Genomic DNA, 14,934 nt, shown 5'->3' on the forward strand with positions numbered 1-14,934 from the left:
GTTTATTTTGATTTTATTAATAAAACATTTAATAAAAATTGTTTCACCAAAGCTTTAGTAATCGTCTAGACTTAATTATTGCCAAATTTTTTTCAGTGCACTTGAAATACATGACTCGTTATCATAACAGGAAAAAAGTTCAATTGTATAAAAGTTTCAATCAATTCTATAAAAGTTTAATCAATTATATCACAAATCCTGTAAATTTTGAAATCTGATAATTTTTCCATAGACATATTTCTTTTGGAAATAATTCGTAATACAAATCGATAGATTCATTGAGATACAAGGCAATATAACATTACATAATTGAGCGTTGTCGAGAAAATGTCGCACAGAAAGATATGATAATTTTTAAGGAGGAACAAATAAATTGGAACAAATTACACCCTCTCGAGATCCGTCTGATTGCTTTACAAATCCAACAGCCGTCGACATTCGTGACACCGACAGTTGTAGATTTATGCATGCATTTGTATGAATGCCATATATCTACATGTCAGGTCGTCATTGGCAACAGCGGATCGTTCGCAGTTTGCTGTAGAAAGCAAATCAATTATCGTGTCGCGCGCATAGTTTCTTTAATTAATCGGCCATTGAGCCACAATTCCTTTATAAATTAGTCAGATTTGCAATTTTATTTCAACATCAAACGCGCGCGAATATGAGGCAATCATTATGCACCCTTTTCAGTGAGAAACGGCGTATTAATTTATATAATTATAATTATTCCCATTGATGGAAGGTTTCGCGTTGATTATTGTGCCAGGAAAGATAATGATCGCACCCACCAAAAAATGTCCAATAATCATGTATAATCGTGTCCTGTCGTGATGACGTGCAACGGTATCGCATATTTCCTGGACGAGGGACGTTGCTATATTAAATTACGCTAATGGCACAACGTATTATTCTCATACACTGCACCGGTTTGATCCTCGTTACTATGTACGTACCACCGGATGAAATTCCCCGCGCTCGTCACAGTCTGATTCCTCGGATAAAACTCGACGTCGCTGTCCGGCGAAAATGAAAAAAGATTCACCTACATGGCGAGTATTACGCGAGTTTGGTTGCGGGAAACCGCAGGCACGGAAAGGACTGCCAAAATTATTATTATTATGCACTTTTATGTGAGCAAATATCATGAGAATAATAAAAGAAATGTGTGAAATAATATTCAATGAGTTGCGCGATACGTGCAGATTTCACGATGCATATTCTGAACATTCTCTTAATGTCTTCTCTTGAAAATGAATATGAAATTTTAATGAATGTACTTCATTAAAAATTGAGGAGGCTCGGGAGATATCGATCGGTAAATCGCTTAAGAACTCATAAAGGATGCTTTATGAGAAGGAGGCTTGAGAAAGATGCGTCATCACAGTGCGAGATCGTTTATTATAACGTTATCATTTTTTATGATTGCTACGTAGGCGTTGCTTGATGTGCACTTGCGTTATGAAAAACACTATGCTCGTTGCGTGACTAATTACAGGGCCAAGAGCTTTCGAAAATATCGTGATGCAGTTTTGGATTCGACCGGCTCATATTCCGTTCGTTCACTTTTGGTGGACGGACTTTCTCCTCTTTGTTACTGTCTGTCGCTGCCTGTCGTTATGCGATGAGATCTATAGAGATAAGATCTTCGATGCCATTTTGGTACGGATGCACCTGCAACCGGTGTGCAATTCGCGCTTCGGTACTTTCGTCCCATTATCGCATATCTTATTTATCATTTCATTTGCGGCACTGTCGCGGTGAAGAGTGTGCAATTAAATTCTTGTACCGTGAAACGCGACAAGATAACGTTTAAATATGAATTTAATAAGCGCCAATTTAAGGGATTAATTTGCATTTCTTATTTCATGATCTCGAAAAACTTTCCGTAGCTATACACCGTAGCTATACACGACAATAATTCTGACTTTTATCTAAAATAACATAAATTATAAAGAGATATTTAAAAATTTGTTGTAATTATTGAAACTTTTAGTAAGAGAGAAAGAGACGTTTGAAGTTAAATTTATAGTGGATCGAAATAAAATCGCGATATAACTAATCTTAATTATAGCAAGAATATTATATATGTCATTTCTTGGTGATCGAGAATATTATAGATTACAGATTAGTCGTGAAATCATGGGGGAGTGTTATTTGGACTGATTATATCTGTAGCCAAAGTTGCGAAACCATTGCGTCTGAGAATACACAACGATTCAACACGTATACGTATGTCAACCGATACATGGAGAACGTAATCGCCCTGCTATAACAAAGTGATTCTATTATGGTATAATGCAGGACAATAAGCAGTATCGCTATACATCGGATATTCTCGGAATATCTCGCATAAAGGAGGCTGCGCCTGAATGAGTATTTGCGCGAGTCTGGTATACAATTCCGAAATGGGGAGTAGCTTATATGACCATCATACATTTTCGTTTATACTCAAGTTTTTATCATCAGCAATTTCTCAAAATGATTGTCTGGGAAAAGCATCTTGATTCAACAAATCGCAGCTAATTCCTTTGAATCATGATATCTCAGTTATACAAAATTACAAATTTAATTGTATTTAATTGTACATCGAATTTTACTTTTTGCAATTTTTAATATTAATACACTAATTTTTAATGCAATAGTCTTTTTTTACTTTTATTTATATTTTTACGTTCATTAAATCTATCGAATATGAAATTTACAAAAACCAATTTTATCAAAATGATAGTATCAAAGAGTGAAACATATTCCTGATTTGACATTCATTGATGCGAAGCAATTTTATATACATTTTACACGGTTACTCTGTGTTGTTAGTTTTGTACATCAATGCATCACAGATTTGAGAATTGGCAGCTCTCTCTCTATTGGAATATATATTATATATAAAATTCCAATAATATATATATTGGGAAATCGTACACGTCGTTCATCCTACACTGATGAATTATCTACAATACGCGCCAGACGTGTCTACGGACAAGGGTTGGTTTTTCCAGTTGTCGAAGAAACTTGGGAAATGTCGAAGAGAAAACAAGCGACATTTCCGTTGCACGACAAAGCAAAGCATTCGGCTTAATGTAAAAACGTGAAGAACAATGTCGCTTATGTTTCGAGGAGATTGAAACGTCCAATTAACGCTGGAAAAGACGGGAATTGAGATGATTCGTAGAAGAATCATTTCCCGTCCCATCTCTAAAAAGGTAGATAAGAACTGCCTTCTAAACAATAACAGAAGAAAAACACTTGCATTATTAATATCGATTTGTCTACAAACGTAGAGAAAATCTGTTTCTTCAATATTATTAACGCCACAACGTGATAAAAGATATTTATATTTATATTGAAATGCACATTTGACGCTAAAATATTAACTTGATACAGCCAGGGGACACAAAAGCGTCATCAACAATTCTTTGAAAACAGAGTATATTAAATTCAAGTTATACTTTAAGTGTATACCATAATATAATACTCTTGTATCATTTATTGTACGCAATAAAAACGCAAAATATAATATCCCCTACAGCACGAAATATTGTAGCAAATTTCAATAGCGCAATATTACAAAAATTGCAGCAATATTGTTGCAATATTAAAATTTTAATATTTTATTGGAAATATTATAACAATATTGCAAAACATTCTAATTTTAATATTTTATAAAAAAATATTGCAATTTATTGTTGCAATATTACAATTCAGTAAATAAATACACGGCCATAAGAGGAACACGCTTTTCATAAAAGGAGAAACCTAGGAGTCTAGGAGTCTTATATAAAAAGAAGAACGTAATATTTTTCTAAATATTGCAGCAATATTACAGCATTTTATTATTACGGACATAGGAATATTGTTACAATATTGCAGCAATATTTTATGAGATAATCTTTTATTAATATCTTCAAGATAATATTGCTGCAATATTTCGTGTTGTAGAGAATGAATTCTAAACATAGTTTTATATATTCAAATATTTTTCTTATTTCATGTAATTTTTTTCTTCTCTTAAAGACATAACATAAAAAAATAGCAACATTAGTGAAACGTTATAGTTACGGATTTCAATTTACCATTAGGGAATTCTACAGATGCTGGCGCCTATTATTGATGCTATTATTGATATTGCGATCGTGATATTTCCGTCTTAGACACGCATCATCAAGGAGATTGCCCGTACACGCACCCACGTCGAACATTACTCTAGCCAACAAAGAAGAAAAGATTGCCATATGGACACTTACGATTACAAGGCACGTCATGCATCTTGAGGATTCTATTATAAAAACAGCTGTATTCGGATGAGTCGTTATTCTTCTCTTGCGGAAGGATCTTCATAAAAATTGGCGAGACCGATTGCCGTGTATAATCCCTTCTGGATTCAATGAAAGCTACTTTGTCCGAACGATTGTGGATATCGTGGGAGTAAGATCGCGACGCGACATTTACCTTGCAAATGTAAAGATTACACCGTCCATTTCGTGTACAAGAACCTTCTTTTTAAGTGCGCTTTCTTCAGACAAATAATATTATATCTTGGAATCTCATCGGTGTGCAAACATTGGTTTGCATTCAAAGTCATAAGCAAGAACGATGACGTAAGCATCGCAAAATGGAAATTCTCAGATGAATTTTGTTCCTCGGGCCTCTTACGTAAAACCAAGAACACCGTACCGAGACGAACGACGGGCTGTGCAGGAGCCGGCGAAAAGGTCGTGGCCATCATGGAAGGTGGTTGTTTTGTCTGTAGGTGGTTCGAGCCAAGAGGCGTCTGGTTCTGGTCCTCGCGATGATGGTGGCAGTGGTGGTGTCCGCAGCAACGGCAGCGATGGAGGGGAGAAACGTGCTGGTAAGGGGGCACTTACGTGCCCCGACACAAGACCGGTCGTGGTCGAAGACGAAGTCACCGACTGGGATCGAGGTCACGGCTGCACAGGCTCCCGGTTATGTAACACGAAGAGCACGACTGTGGTTGCCATGGCTGCGAGCGAATGCGGCGATGCACGAGAGCTGGCCACGGTCCCATGAACCGCATCGCGTGTCTCGGTTTGCTCAGCTGTAAACGGCGAAAAATATTGGCTTGCCGTTCTTGTTTTAGCGATAAATTAATTTTCGTAAGTAATTATCGCACACTTCTTACTCTCAGTTCCTTTCCGATTATGTGTTCCACTTTAATCACATTATGAACATTTCGTGATTTATATAGGTGTTACGTTGGGTCCACAAAGTGCATATTTTCTACTGACGAATTGCAAGAGAATATCACTGAATATATATCCGAGAAAGAGATTACGATCTAACAGTGCAGGACGGGCAAGCTATTACGTTGCGTTATGTCTACTCGGATAGAATAACCGTGACTTTGAGGCTTGTGCATCTCTTCCGCCGGGATTTATTCCGTTTGTTCTTGAGATACGATAGAATGAATACCTAACCGTGTAATTAACTGCGTAACATGCGAAATTAAATATGTGATTTTAAGATACGTCTGTAAGAAAAAAAAAAAAATGTGAGAAATCCTAAGCATAAATATCGTGAATAATTTACTGGCGAAAGGGTTAAAGGTGTCAAGTCGCAAGAAACGCTTGCCATTAACGGGACACGGACGTTATTTCATGGCAATGCTTTCAAACTCTGCCACAAAAGTATTCAGGAAACTCTTCTAACGATTACATTTTTATGCGCAAATCGTAAAATGCTACGTGATATTGAACCGTGTAAAATCCGTATTGTTAATTTTGCGGATAATCATTTCTGTGCACAATCTCATGAAAGTCCCATAATTTCATTGCCACGGATTTCGAATTGTCGTAAAAACTAATTAAAGCAACTTTAAAAAGAACTAGCTACATTTAAATGCTGTAACTGTGAAAATATTAATTTTACTATAGTAATTATAATCGTAATAATTATGTCATTTAAATTGCTTAATACTACGAAATATCTTCATGATACTTTGATGAGTCTTCATATATGACTCTGTATTCTCTAATTGCGCTAAGCTATAGAGAAAGATGTTGTATCTGGACGCTGCGTCAACGAGATCGCGCTCTCCTGCTATCCTGAAATTACACGTGCCAGCAGGGCGCTCGAGGTAATGAGAATTCCACGACGAAGATATCTGAGATATTCTAATTGGAACGTTATCTTCGGCATTCCCCCCCGACGGGACTTCATTTTCTTTTTGCGGCCGTCGATTTCGTGGGATACGTAAGTGTTATTTTTGCTTGTACATGAAGTGAATAGTGATTCATCGTCCGATGCGATATGCAGTTTGGTTGAACAGCGAAACGCCAGTCCTCTTAAAAGAACTTCTTAAACTTAAAAAAGAAGAAAAAGAGGAGGAGAGAGAGAGAGCTGTCGCGACGAAGTGTTGATCAATAATGGCACCGACAAAGACGACTTGACATATAATAATTTCCATCAAGGCGACATACGTGGGCCATTTTGGCAAGAAAGAAACCTAGGGAAAGGTGCGCAACCCAATTTCGACCTCGGAAAGGAAGAAAGAAAAGGAAAAAAAATGCTCTGCCATCAGCTTGAGTAGACGTCACTCGCACTCGTGTCAGCCAAGAAAAACTTCGAGGAGGCATTTGAGAATGCCGAGATAGCAACGAAAGCGCGGCCGTCTCGCGCGCAGATGGAAATGGCAAATCGCATAAAAAATTCACCACACCGAGGGTTAAGGTCGAATATTGTATTGCGAGAGAGTTAACTTCGGAGTAAGACGCAGTTGGAGTCTTTCTTATACGTGACGCGTATTCGTTTTAGTTTGCGCAGCCAGCGATATATTTATTAGGTATGAAATTTACAAAGAATTGCCTGAAAGCAAGCGATATCAATGATCATGTGAAATATATGCGATACGAAAATTCAGCAAAGTCTTTGTTATATCATAATAATTTACAGTTTTCGTTACTTTTTATTTATTTTATGATTAGACAATTTTCGAAAAATTTTTTAATCACAAATCTTTTTTCCTTAAATGTGATGACCAAAAAGCAAAGTGATTATCGAAGATATCTTCTTAGATTTTTGCTCTATTAATTAAATAATATCTTTTTTATAAACGCTCTTAATTTTTATGATTTCGTAATAAATTTTTTAACAAAAATGTAAATAAGAGAATAATCTCGATAATTTTAAATTGATTATTGTAGAAAGCTTTAAAGTCTCTTTAGAAATTCTACTTTCAAAAAAGAAACAGTCTATCACAGAGGTATAAGAAAGTAAATATTGTAAGAGATCTTGAAAAGTTTTTTTAAGCATCCAAAGGTTAATACAGCAGTTTCATAAAAAAATACGATCGGTTTACTTCGGGACCGGGACATCTTACTGGTTTAGAATCTCGTGAATTTCATCTTCCGCCAAGATTACCTCTTCGAAGTAACCTCGGAAGAAGTAAGTAACCGCGGGTAAGTAAGTAGTACGGATACGTAATAATCCGCTTGATTTAAACTCGACTCTCTTTAAATACCATTTGAATTGCCGTGCGCGGCATCGTTCAGGAATCTCTATTAATGCGTCGCGCCGCGCCTCTTCTCCCCGTTTCACAGACCATTGCGGATGAAGTGCTGCACGCGGCGCATTTGAGACACGCCGCGTAGTCTGGTATTTCAGTCCCAGGCCATGTAATTTTCCGAGTGTAGATCCGCGTTCGCGTGAAATTGGAAAAGGGCTTCGTCCCGTCGGAGTCTCTCCATTTGGCGAAGCGTAGCGGCGACCAGACGATAGACCCGGGAACCGTCTGGTAGTCCTTGAACGGCCCTTTAACAGACTGCATTGCAGTCAAGGTTATCATCCTCATCTCTCCGTGATGTGGAACGGTGGAACTCCCCAAGAGAACGAATGAATAGAAACGTGGATTCGCTACTTCGCCAAGGTCGGCCTTGTCTGGCAGCAAGAATTGCACTTCGAAATGCATCACGCGCGAGTACATATTTCTTCGTTAGCTCTGTAGCGACTAAAATAGATGAAAATTGATAAATGATGTGATAAAATATGTATAGTATGTGTATTTATCTATTATTAATTTAAGATAATGTAAGATACGAAGCGATATCGTAATCTCAATAATCTCGGCAAAATAAAATTTATCGATTGTGTTATCATTGATGAAATTAGAATAAGAATATCTTATTAGATTATACATGTGAAAATATAACCAATAAGAAATAAAGGTCTTTAAAGGTCGAAGTTCGATCTTTAACGCTTAAATAATTTCATGTGAATCTGTATATACTATATTTATATGTACTATATTTATATGTACATACTATATTTATATGTACATACTTTATATTTGTAGTTCATTTGATGAAATTAGCAATTGTTGCACAGTTTATGAGAATGCAGTAGGCGTTGAAGATAAATTCAAGTTCAGCGATAAATCGTTTATGGAATATGACAAAACCATAATAAATGGTCCGATAAACTATTAACGAATACGATTGGCAAACGAGAATCGATGACTGCGGCGGATCTGTTAAAGCAGAGATGCGGCGGTATTAGCGATGCAAAATTGCGTTCCCTTTCCGTGACTAAATAATAGTTCGAGGAACACAACTTCGCCTTCTACGCTAGCACAATCGTGACTATCGGCTGCAGGTAGTATTCCTTATCATTACGTCCCATAAACATTATCCACGGTTCCATCGAGAATGATTCCGCGACGCGGCTGGGAGAAGTGAAGAAGAGGTGGCACGTCCCAACCCAGAAGGAAAGCCACTTCAAGAGTGAAAGAGAGGTGAAAGACAGAGACAGAGAGAGAGAGAGAGAGAGAGAGAGAGAGATGGCGGGCGTGGATGATCGAAGGAGAAAAGAGAGATAGAGAGGGAGATTGCGCCGGAGTAAAATGAACGATGTAGAAGAGACTGAGAGAGAAAGAGAGAAAGAGAAAGCGCAGAGGGAGAACGAAACGTTTGAAAACGAGCCATGAAAAATCAAGATGAGATTTAAATTGTTTAAATATGCATTTCATTGGATTGTTTGAATACACGCATGTGAATTATGCACGCATCTATTTACGCGTGCACAGTCACAGTGCGTTTCAGACAAAACTCAGAATACCAGGCTATTGAGAATTTAATGATCATAATAACGATTTGAAATTCGAATACACGATTGTATTATTAAAAATAATACATTTGATGTCATGTATCAACGTGGATAAATGCTATACCAAATGATATGACAAAGGTTTTCTTTTGTCTGAGAAGACTGCTTGTCGTTTAATTCTTCTACATATTTGGTTCATATAAAAATGATAATTATTGTGCGTCTTATTAAATCTAAAGCCACAAATGTAGTAAGTTGTAAGTAGTTGTAATTGTAAGAATTTACCAATATTCACTTATTCTTTTCATGTTCGGTTGTGATAGGTCAATTCTAACAATTATATCACTTACAACAACACTTACGCAATTGTAGAATAAACTTCCCAGATTGCAAAGTTTGTCATTTTTACTCCTTTACAGATCATTATTGGATGCTTTCCATTTGATGACACAAGTCGACACAAGCATCGTTCTATCCTTGTTGACATTCAGAAAGTAACAAAGATAGAACAATCGACTTGTGTCACCAAATGGAAAGCATCCATTGACGTCTTAGGCTGGAGTGTTCCATAAACTTCAGCTCACTGTCTTATTCTCTTACTTATGTTTTATTCTTTTGTTTATCCAATAAGTAAATTATCACATAATTTATCTAAAGATGGAACAACTAACCAGTTCTTAATAAAGTCAAATTGACGTTCGAATGTCACAGACGATTGACATTATTGGTGAGCCGTCATTTTGATATATCTTTGCCCTTTACTGATCATTATACTACTCAACTGGCGACTTATGACGTCACGGAATAACATTACGAAAATGACGTCAGTCGTCGAATAAAAACCTAGTCATTTGTACAAACATGAATTTGATATCAAAACAACTGTGCTACCTGGATTAAGTTCGAATAATTTTCCAATTCATGAATCGTATAGGATGTTTCTTCGTAGCATGCAAGAAGATACATCGTATAACAGAGGCACGATAAACGCGTTTCGCTGTGATAATTCCGCGAAGAGGCAATGTCCGAGAGGGATGTGTACAAAGCGTCGGCTGGATCATTTATTTATCTTCCCATTCTCCCGATGCACGTTACTAATTAGCCGTGATTGCGATAAAGTATCGATACATCAAAAGCATACCTGCTGTACACGTGCATAGATACGCGAATCCCTTTCAACCCGGGATGCTACTCGCGTGTATGGATTTCGTATTGTTGCCGCATTGTTGCCCAATAGCAGTTACGACTAGTAGCACACGCTCGCGGATAAATCTGATTTGCCGTTCGTGATGTTCCTATCTACATATCATGGCAAGCGCGTAGTTTACGAAACGGAAAGGAAGGGTTCGTTCGCGCGCGTTACCTGTACCCGGGAGAGGACTAAATTACGAGCTTGTCGGCCTCTGTTAGCTCGCCGGCCAGCCGGCTACCACCCCGAGCTGGTATTAAATCGAACAGTACATCCGGTGCGTATGTACACCCACGATTGCGGCATGCTTCCGAGTGGACCGATCGAATGGCGATTCTGCGGTAGACAACGCCCGGGGCTCCTCAACGGGTCCGTTGGACACACGGAGATTGTACAGGGGTTGCGTGTCGCGGGGGATGGTTTAACACGGGGATGGGTAATGGCGACTCCTATCAGCTCTATACACTCTGTCCCGCTGCCAGCTCCCTCTTGGCGATGTTTCTCCGATCCCCTTTCCTCTGCCTCCCTTTGCTTGTCGTATCGTTGAATTTGAATCTCTCATTATCCTCGAGATATCTCTTCATTTATACTTAGAACATCGTGAACGTAACTCGCGATATATCCTTTATTTTCGCTATTTCGCTGTATCTTTAATCGAGCTAATGTAATACGTATTTACTTTTTCTGTTGTAATTTCAAATGGGATTATTTAAATTTATTCATGTAATATTATGTTTGTAGCTGGGGAAAACATGTATGTATTATCATTGAATAATACACACAGATTATAGGAATTGGAGAAACGAGATTTATATTTCTAATTATATCCGTAAACAATGAAATGTAGGTATATAAAAACATTACTCAAATTTTGAATTGCACGCAAAAATGTTTTTACTCGATATACAAAATCGATATAAAATTTAGGGTGTGCTGTTACATAAAATGCAAGACAAAAAAAATTGAACTAAAAAGAACAATATTTTAATTTCATATTTTGAATGAATATTTTGGAACAACAGTATTAAATAGAAATGGAAATGAAAATGTATTCGCACATTTAATGATAAAGAAACGAGATCTTAAGCAGAATATCTACAAATAACAGATTAATTTATGTTTAACTTAACCGTGTTATTAATTTTCTTTTCCTATTCTTACATTAACCTATTAATTTTTCTTACATCTTTAATAAGTTTTCTTTGAAGTCTATTCCACTTTTTAGTGGATAATATTTTTCTCTTCTCCTTCATATCCGTGTCGTTCCTTATCTTTTCGATGGCACCCGATCTCTCATCACATGTCGTTAAGGGAGGAAAGGGATAGAGGAAGGAACAACGATATCCCGGTAATTTACGTCGATAGTGGCTGAACTGAATGGCCACCAACCACTTTGCATATTGGATACTCGCACGACTCGCAGTTTAGCGCCGTCTTCGGAATATCCTGCAGCCGGCCGCTGCAGTTGGCCGCCGGAAATAGCCTTCGTTCCGGAATTTCATTATCCCTTGTCGTTGATGCCTGATATTTCGTCCGGCTCCGCGGTGGAATTCAAAAATTCTGAACATTTTCATCTATCCTCTTTGGTAATTTCACCGGCTTCCGGAAGAAGTTTGTCGCGCTCGTAGGTTTGCTCATTGATCCCTCGACATGGCGAGTATCGTTTCAAACCGCTATCAGTAATACTGCAATTTTGCATACATATAGCAGTGCAATTTTTTATGAACCGATATCGTTGCTCCTCCTACTTCTTGTTACATCCTATTTCTTGTATCAACTTGCTACATCATAATAATTCTGTTTTAACGAAAAGTTAAAACATTCACGAATCAATCAAAATATATAAAATGATATAAAAAAAATATCCTGGCGACCGAAATTTTTCAGTAAAATTTATTGAAAATAAAGTTAGCAAAGTGTGAGGTTGTAAAAGGATTATAAAGCAATTAAAAAAAGAATTCGAAAGTTGCGGTAATAGAGGAATTTTTATGAGTAGAAATATAACGTCAATCGACGTGAAATCCACAATCTCAATTAATCCAAGATAATAACCGATAACCGATAACGAACAAAGCTACAATGAAGGCTCTACCCGGCCACGGTCCGATAACGAATTTTTCTATACTCCACAATTGATAGCGACAGACAGTCTGTGGGTAACGGCTAAGTGATAAACCTTCGTGAATTGTGGAGAATAATGCGGGCTATGTTATTAGTGTGTCTACTGATGCTTCTGATGATTCCATATTTCGTCCACAGTAAGTACAAAAAGAGATGAAATTATATATGCATCTCGAGTTTCAAAACTGATTTTGTGAATAACAAAGAAGCGTAACGCATGTCTGTTTCTGATTATTACTGTTTGTTTTTGAAACCGGAGAGATTCAGGATGTGGACAACAGGCAATTTTGCATGGTGCATTAGTATGCATTATTGAATCGAAATACGCGCGGTGTGCGCTCGCAACGAGAGCGGAGTTGATAGAACATTAATCGCGCTCGGATAAAATTGCGACGGTTAATTAGTTTTTCATTAAGCTCGCCGATAATTATCGTGCGGATCGTGTACGCTCCGAAAAATAATTTTTACACTTGTGACGAATAATGCGGAGGATAATATGTCACAATAACTCAGAATCGCTGTAAATTTCGCTCTTCTCGATAAATCCATTTTTTCATGTAATTTAGATTTTATTTCACGACAGCACGATGTAATATATATCATTGATAATGACGATTATAATTTGTACACCAAGGCTCGCCAACTGATCTTCCTATTTCTTCTGAAATAAGTCTGCAGTCTATCGGATTATCTAGTCGCATAATTAATGGTACAAAGGCTGTTTTAAGGCAATTCCCCCATCAGGTAACATTTTTCGATAGTTTTAATCTAACGTGTATCTGAGAAGAATGCTATCTTTAGGTATCTTTAATGCGCAGTTGGAATAAAAAACATTTTTGCGGTGGAAATTTGATTAGCGCCTCTCTAGTCTTAACTGCAGGTCATTGCGTATACGGGTAAGTAAACTATTTCAATTAGATATCTTGATTATTATTGATAACAGACATCTTAAATGGAATTGTAGATCTCGTTTCTTTAACTATTGCTGACATTGCTGTGTCTTTAATTTCTAGAAAATATGTTTGCGATAAATTAATTAACAATATTTCACTGATCCGATTTTAATCTATACGTTATCTATATTATCTTCTTGGAAAATGATTGAATTTTTGCATGAAATATCAATAAATTAATTAATTTTTACATCATACATAGAAGTACATAAGTACTTAAAAAGAGTATTATTTATGTCTATAATTAAACTAATTAAATTATTAATTATTTACTAAATAGAAATAAACGGAGTTATCAATTACATAGGTCTGAAAACGTCATACCACCATGGACAATTATTGTGGTTGGAGGAATACTTAAGCTGAATGAAACTTTGAAGCGGCAAGAAAAAGGCGTAGAGAATATCAGAATTCATCCAAAGTTCAATCTCGAAAATTTGTATAATGACATTGCCGTTTTGAAAGTACTCGTACAATGGTTTATCAATCAATCGTTATCGCATTTTCACGTGACTTTCAGAATAAGCGTAATTTATGTTCGTTATAGCTATCGACACCCTTTACGTTTACTCCGGAAGTTCGTAGTATACCCTTGTCAGGAAGCCCACCGAAACCTAATACTATTTGCCAAGTAGCTGGTTGGGGTTACACGATAGTCGTGAGTATATAACGAAATACTTTGACTACAAGAAAATTCATTTCAACTAAAGAACCACTAGAAAATGTTTGAAATGTTTCAGGAAATCCCGAAAGTGTCTTACGATTTGATGTACGTTGATTTACCTATTCGAAGCGAAAAAGAATGTCGCAAACTGCTTAAAAACATAACGGATCTACCACCGGGAATGATGTGCGCCGGTTATTTAGAAGGTGGAAGGGACGCTTGCCAAGTAACGTATTCCCTTAGTCAATTTATGTATACATTCATAAGAATGTGATTTATAAATTGTCAATATTACGATTTTTCGAGTCTTTTAGGGTGATTCTGGAGGCGGAATGGTCTGCAATGGTACTCTGACCGGTATCGTTTCCGGTGGTCAAGGATGTGCTGAGCCACTATTACCTGGAGTATACGCAGATGTTTTTCATTATTTGAATTGGATATTAAATGACGCAGATGTAGTAACTGTAGTGAGAAATAACATTAAAAATTGCGGCGCGTCAAAGATGATTATGATACTTTCCTTTCTTTTTTGTACTGTTATCAATTATATCTAAACCTTGAAGATGAAATAAAAGAAATTCCCTCTGTTGACATGTTGATATGTATATTTGAAAATATTAAACAAAGGATAGATTTTATGATGTGATTTTATGATAATGTGATAATTCTAGAGTATACGATTTATAATGCTGCAATGTGGCAATATACAACTTTGATGAGTGAAATATCTTGTGAAACAAATAAAGTTTAAAATTAATAAAATAAATACTCTTACGATTCAAATAATTGCATTTAGAGATTTAAATAATAAATATCGTATTATAATTTTTTAAATTACAAATTATTCTCCATTAATTATTTATTTCGATTGTTGATGAAGTTTGCTTTTACAATTACTTATTTACATCTTAAAAAATTAATTTTAAATAATCATGCAGAAATATTTA

At 36.5% G+C, this 14,934-nt stretch overlaps 1 protein-coding gene across 1 annotated transcript; it reads left to right on the forward strand.

Moving 5' to 3' along the window:
• Positions 1–12,446: 12,446 nt before the first annotated feature.
• Positions 12,447–14,541, forward strand: LOC105626736 (putative trypsin-6). Its single transcript, XM_012208030.1, has 7 exons — positions 12,447–12,507; positions 13,005–13,114; positions 13,172–13,266; positions 13,631–13,787; positions 13,871–13,981; positions 14,064–14,213; positions 14,302–14,541. Exons 1-7 carry the CDS (start codon positions 12,447–12,449, stop codon positions 14,539–14,541), a joined length of 924 nt encoding a protein of 307 aa, XP_012063420.1.
• Positions 14,542–14,934: the final 393 nt, after the last annotated feature.

The sequence above is a fragment of the Atta cephalotes genome (genome assembly GCF_000143395.1).
Source record: "Atta cephalotes unplaced genomic scaffold scaffold00006, whole genome shotgun sequence".
Lineage (NCBI taxonomy): Eukaryota > Metazoa > Arthropoda > Insecta > Hymenoptera > Formicidae > Atta > Atta cephalotes.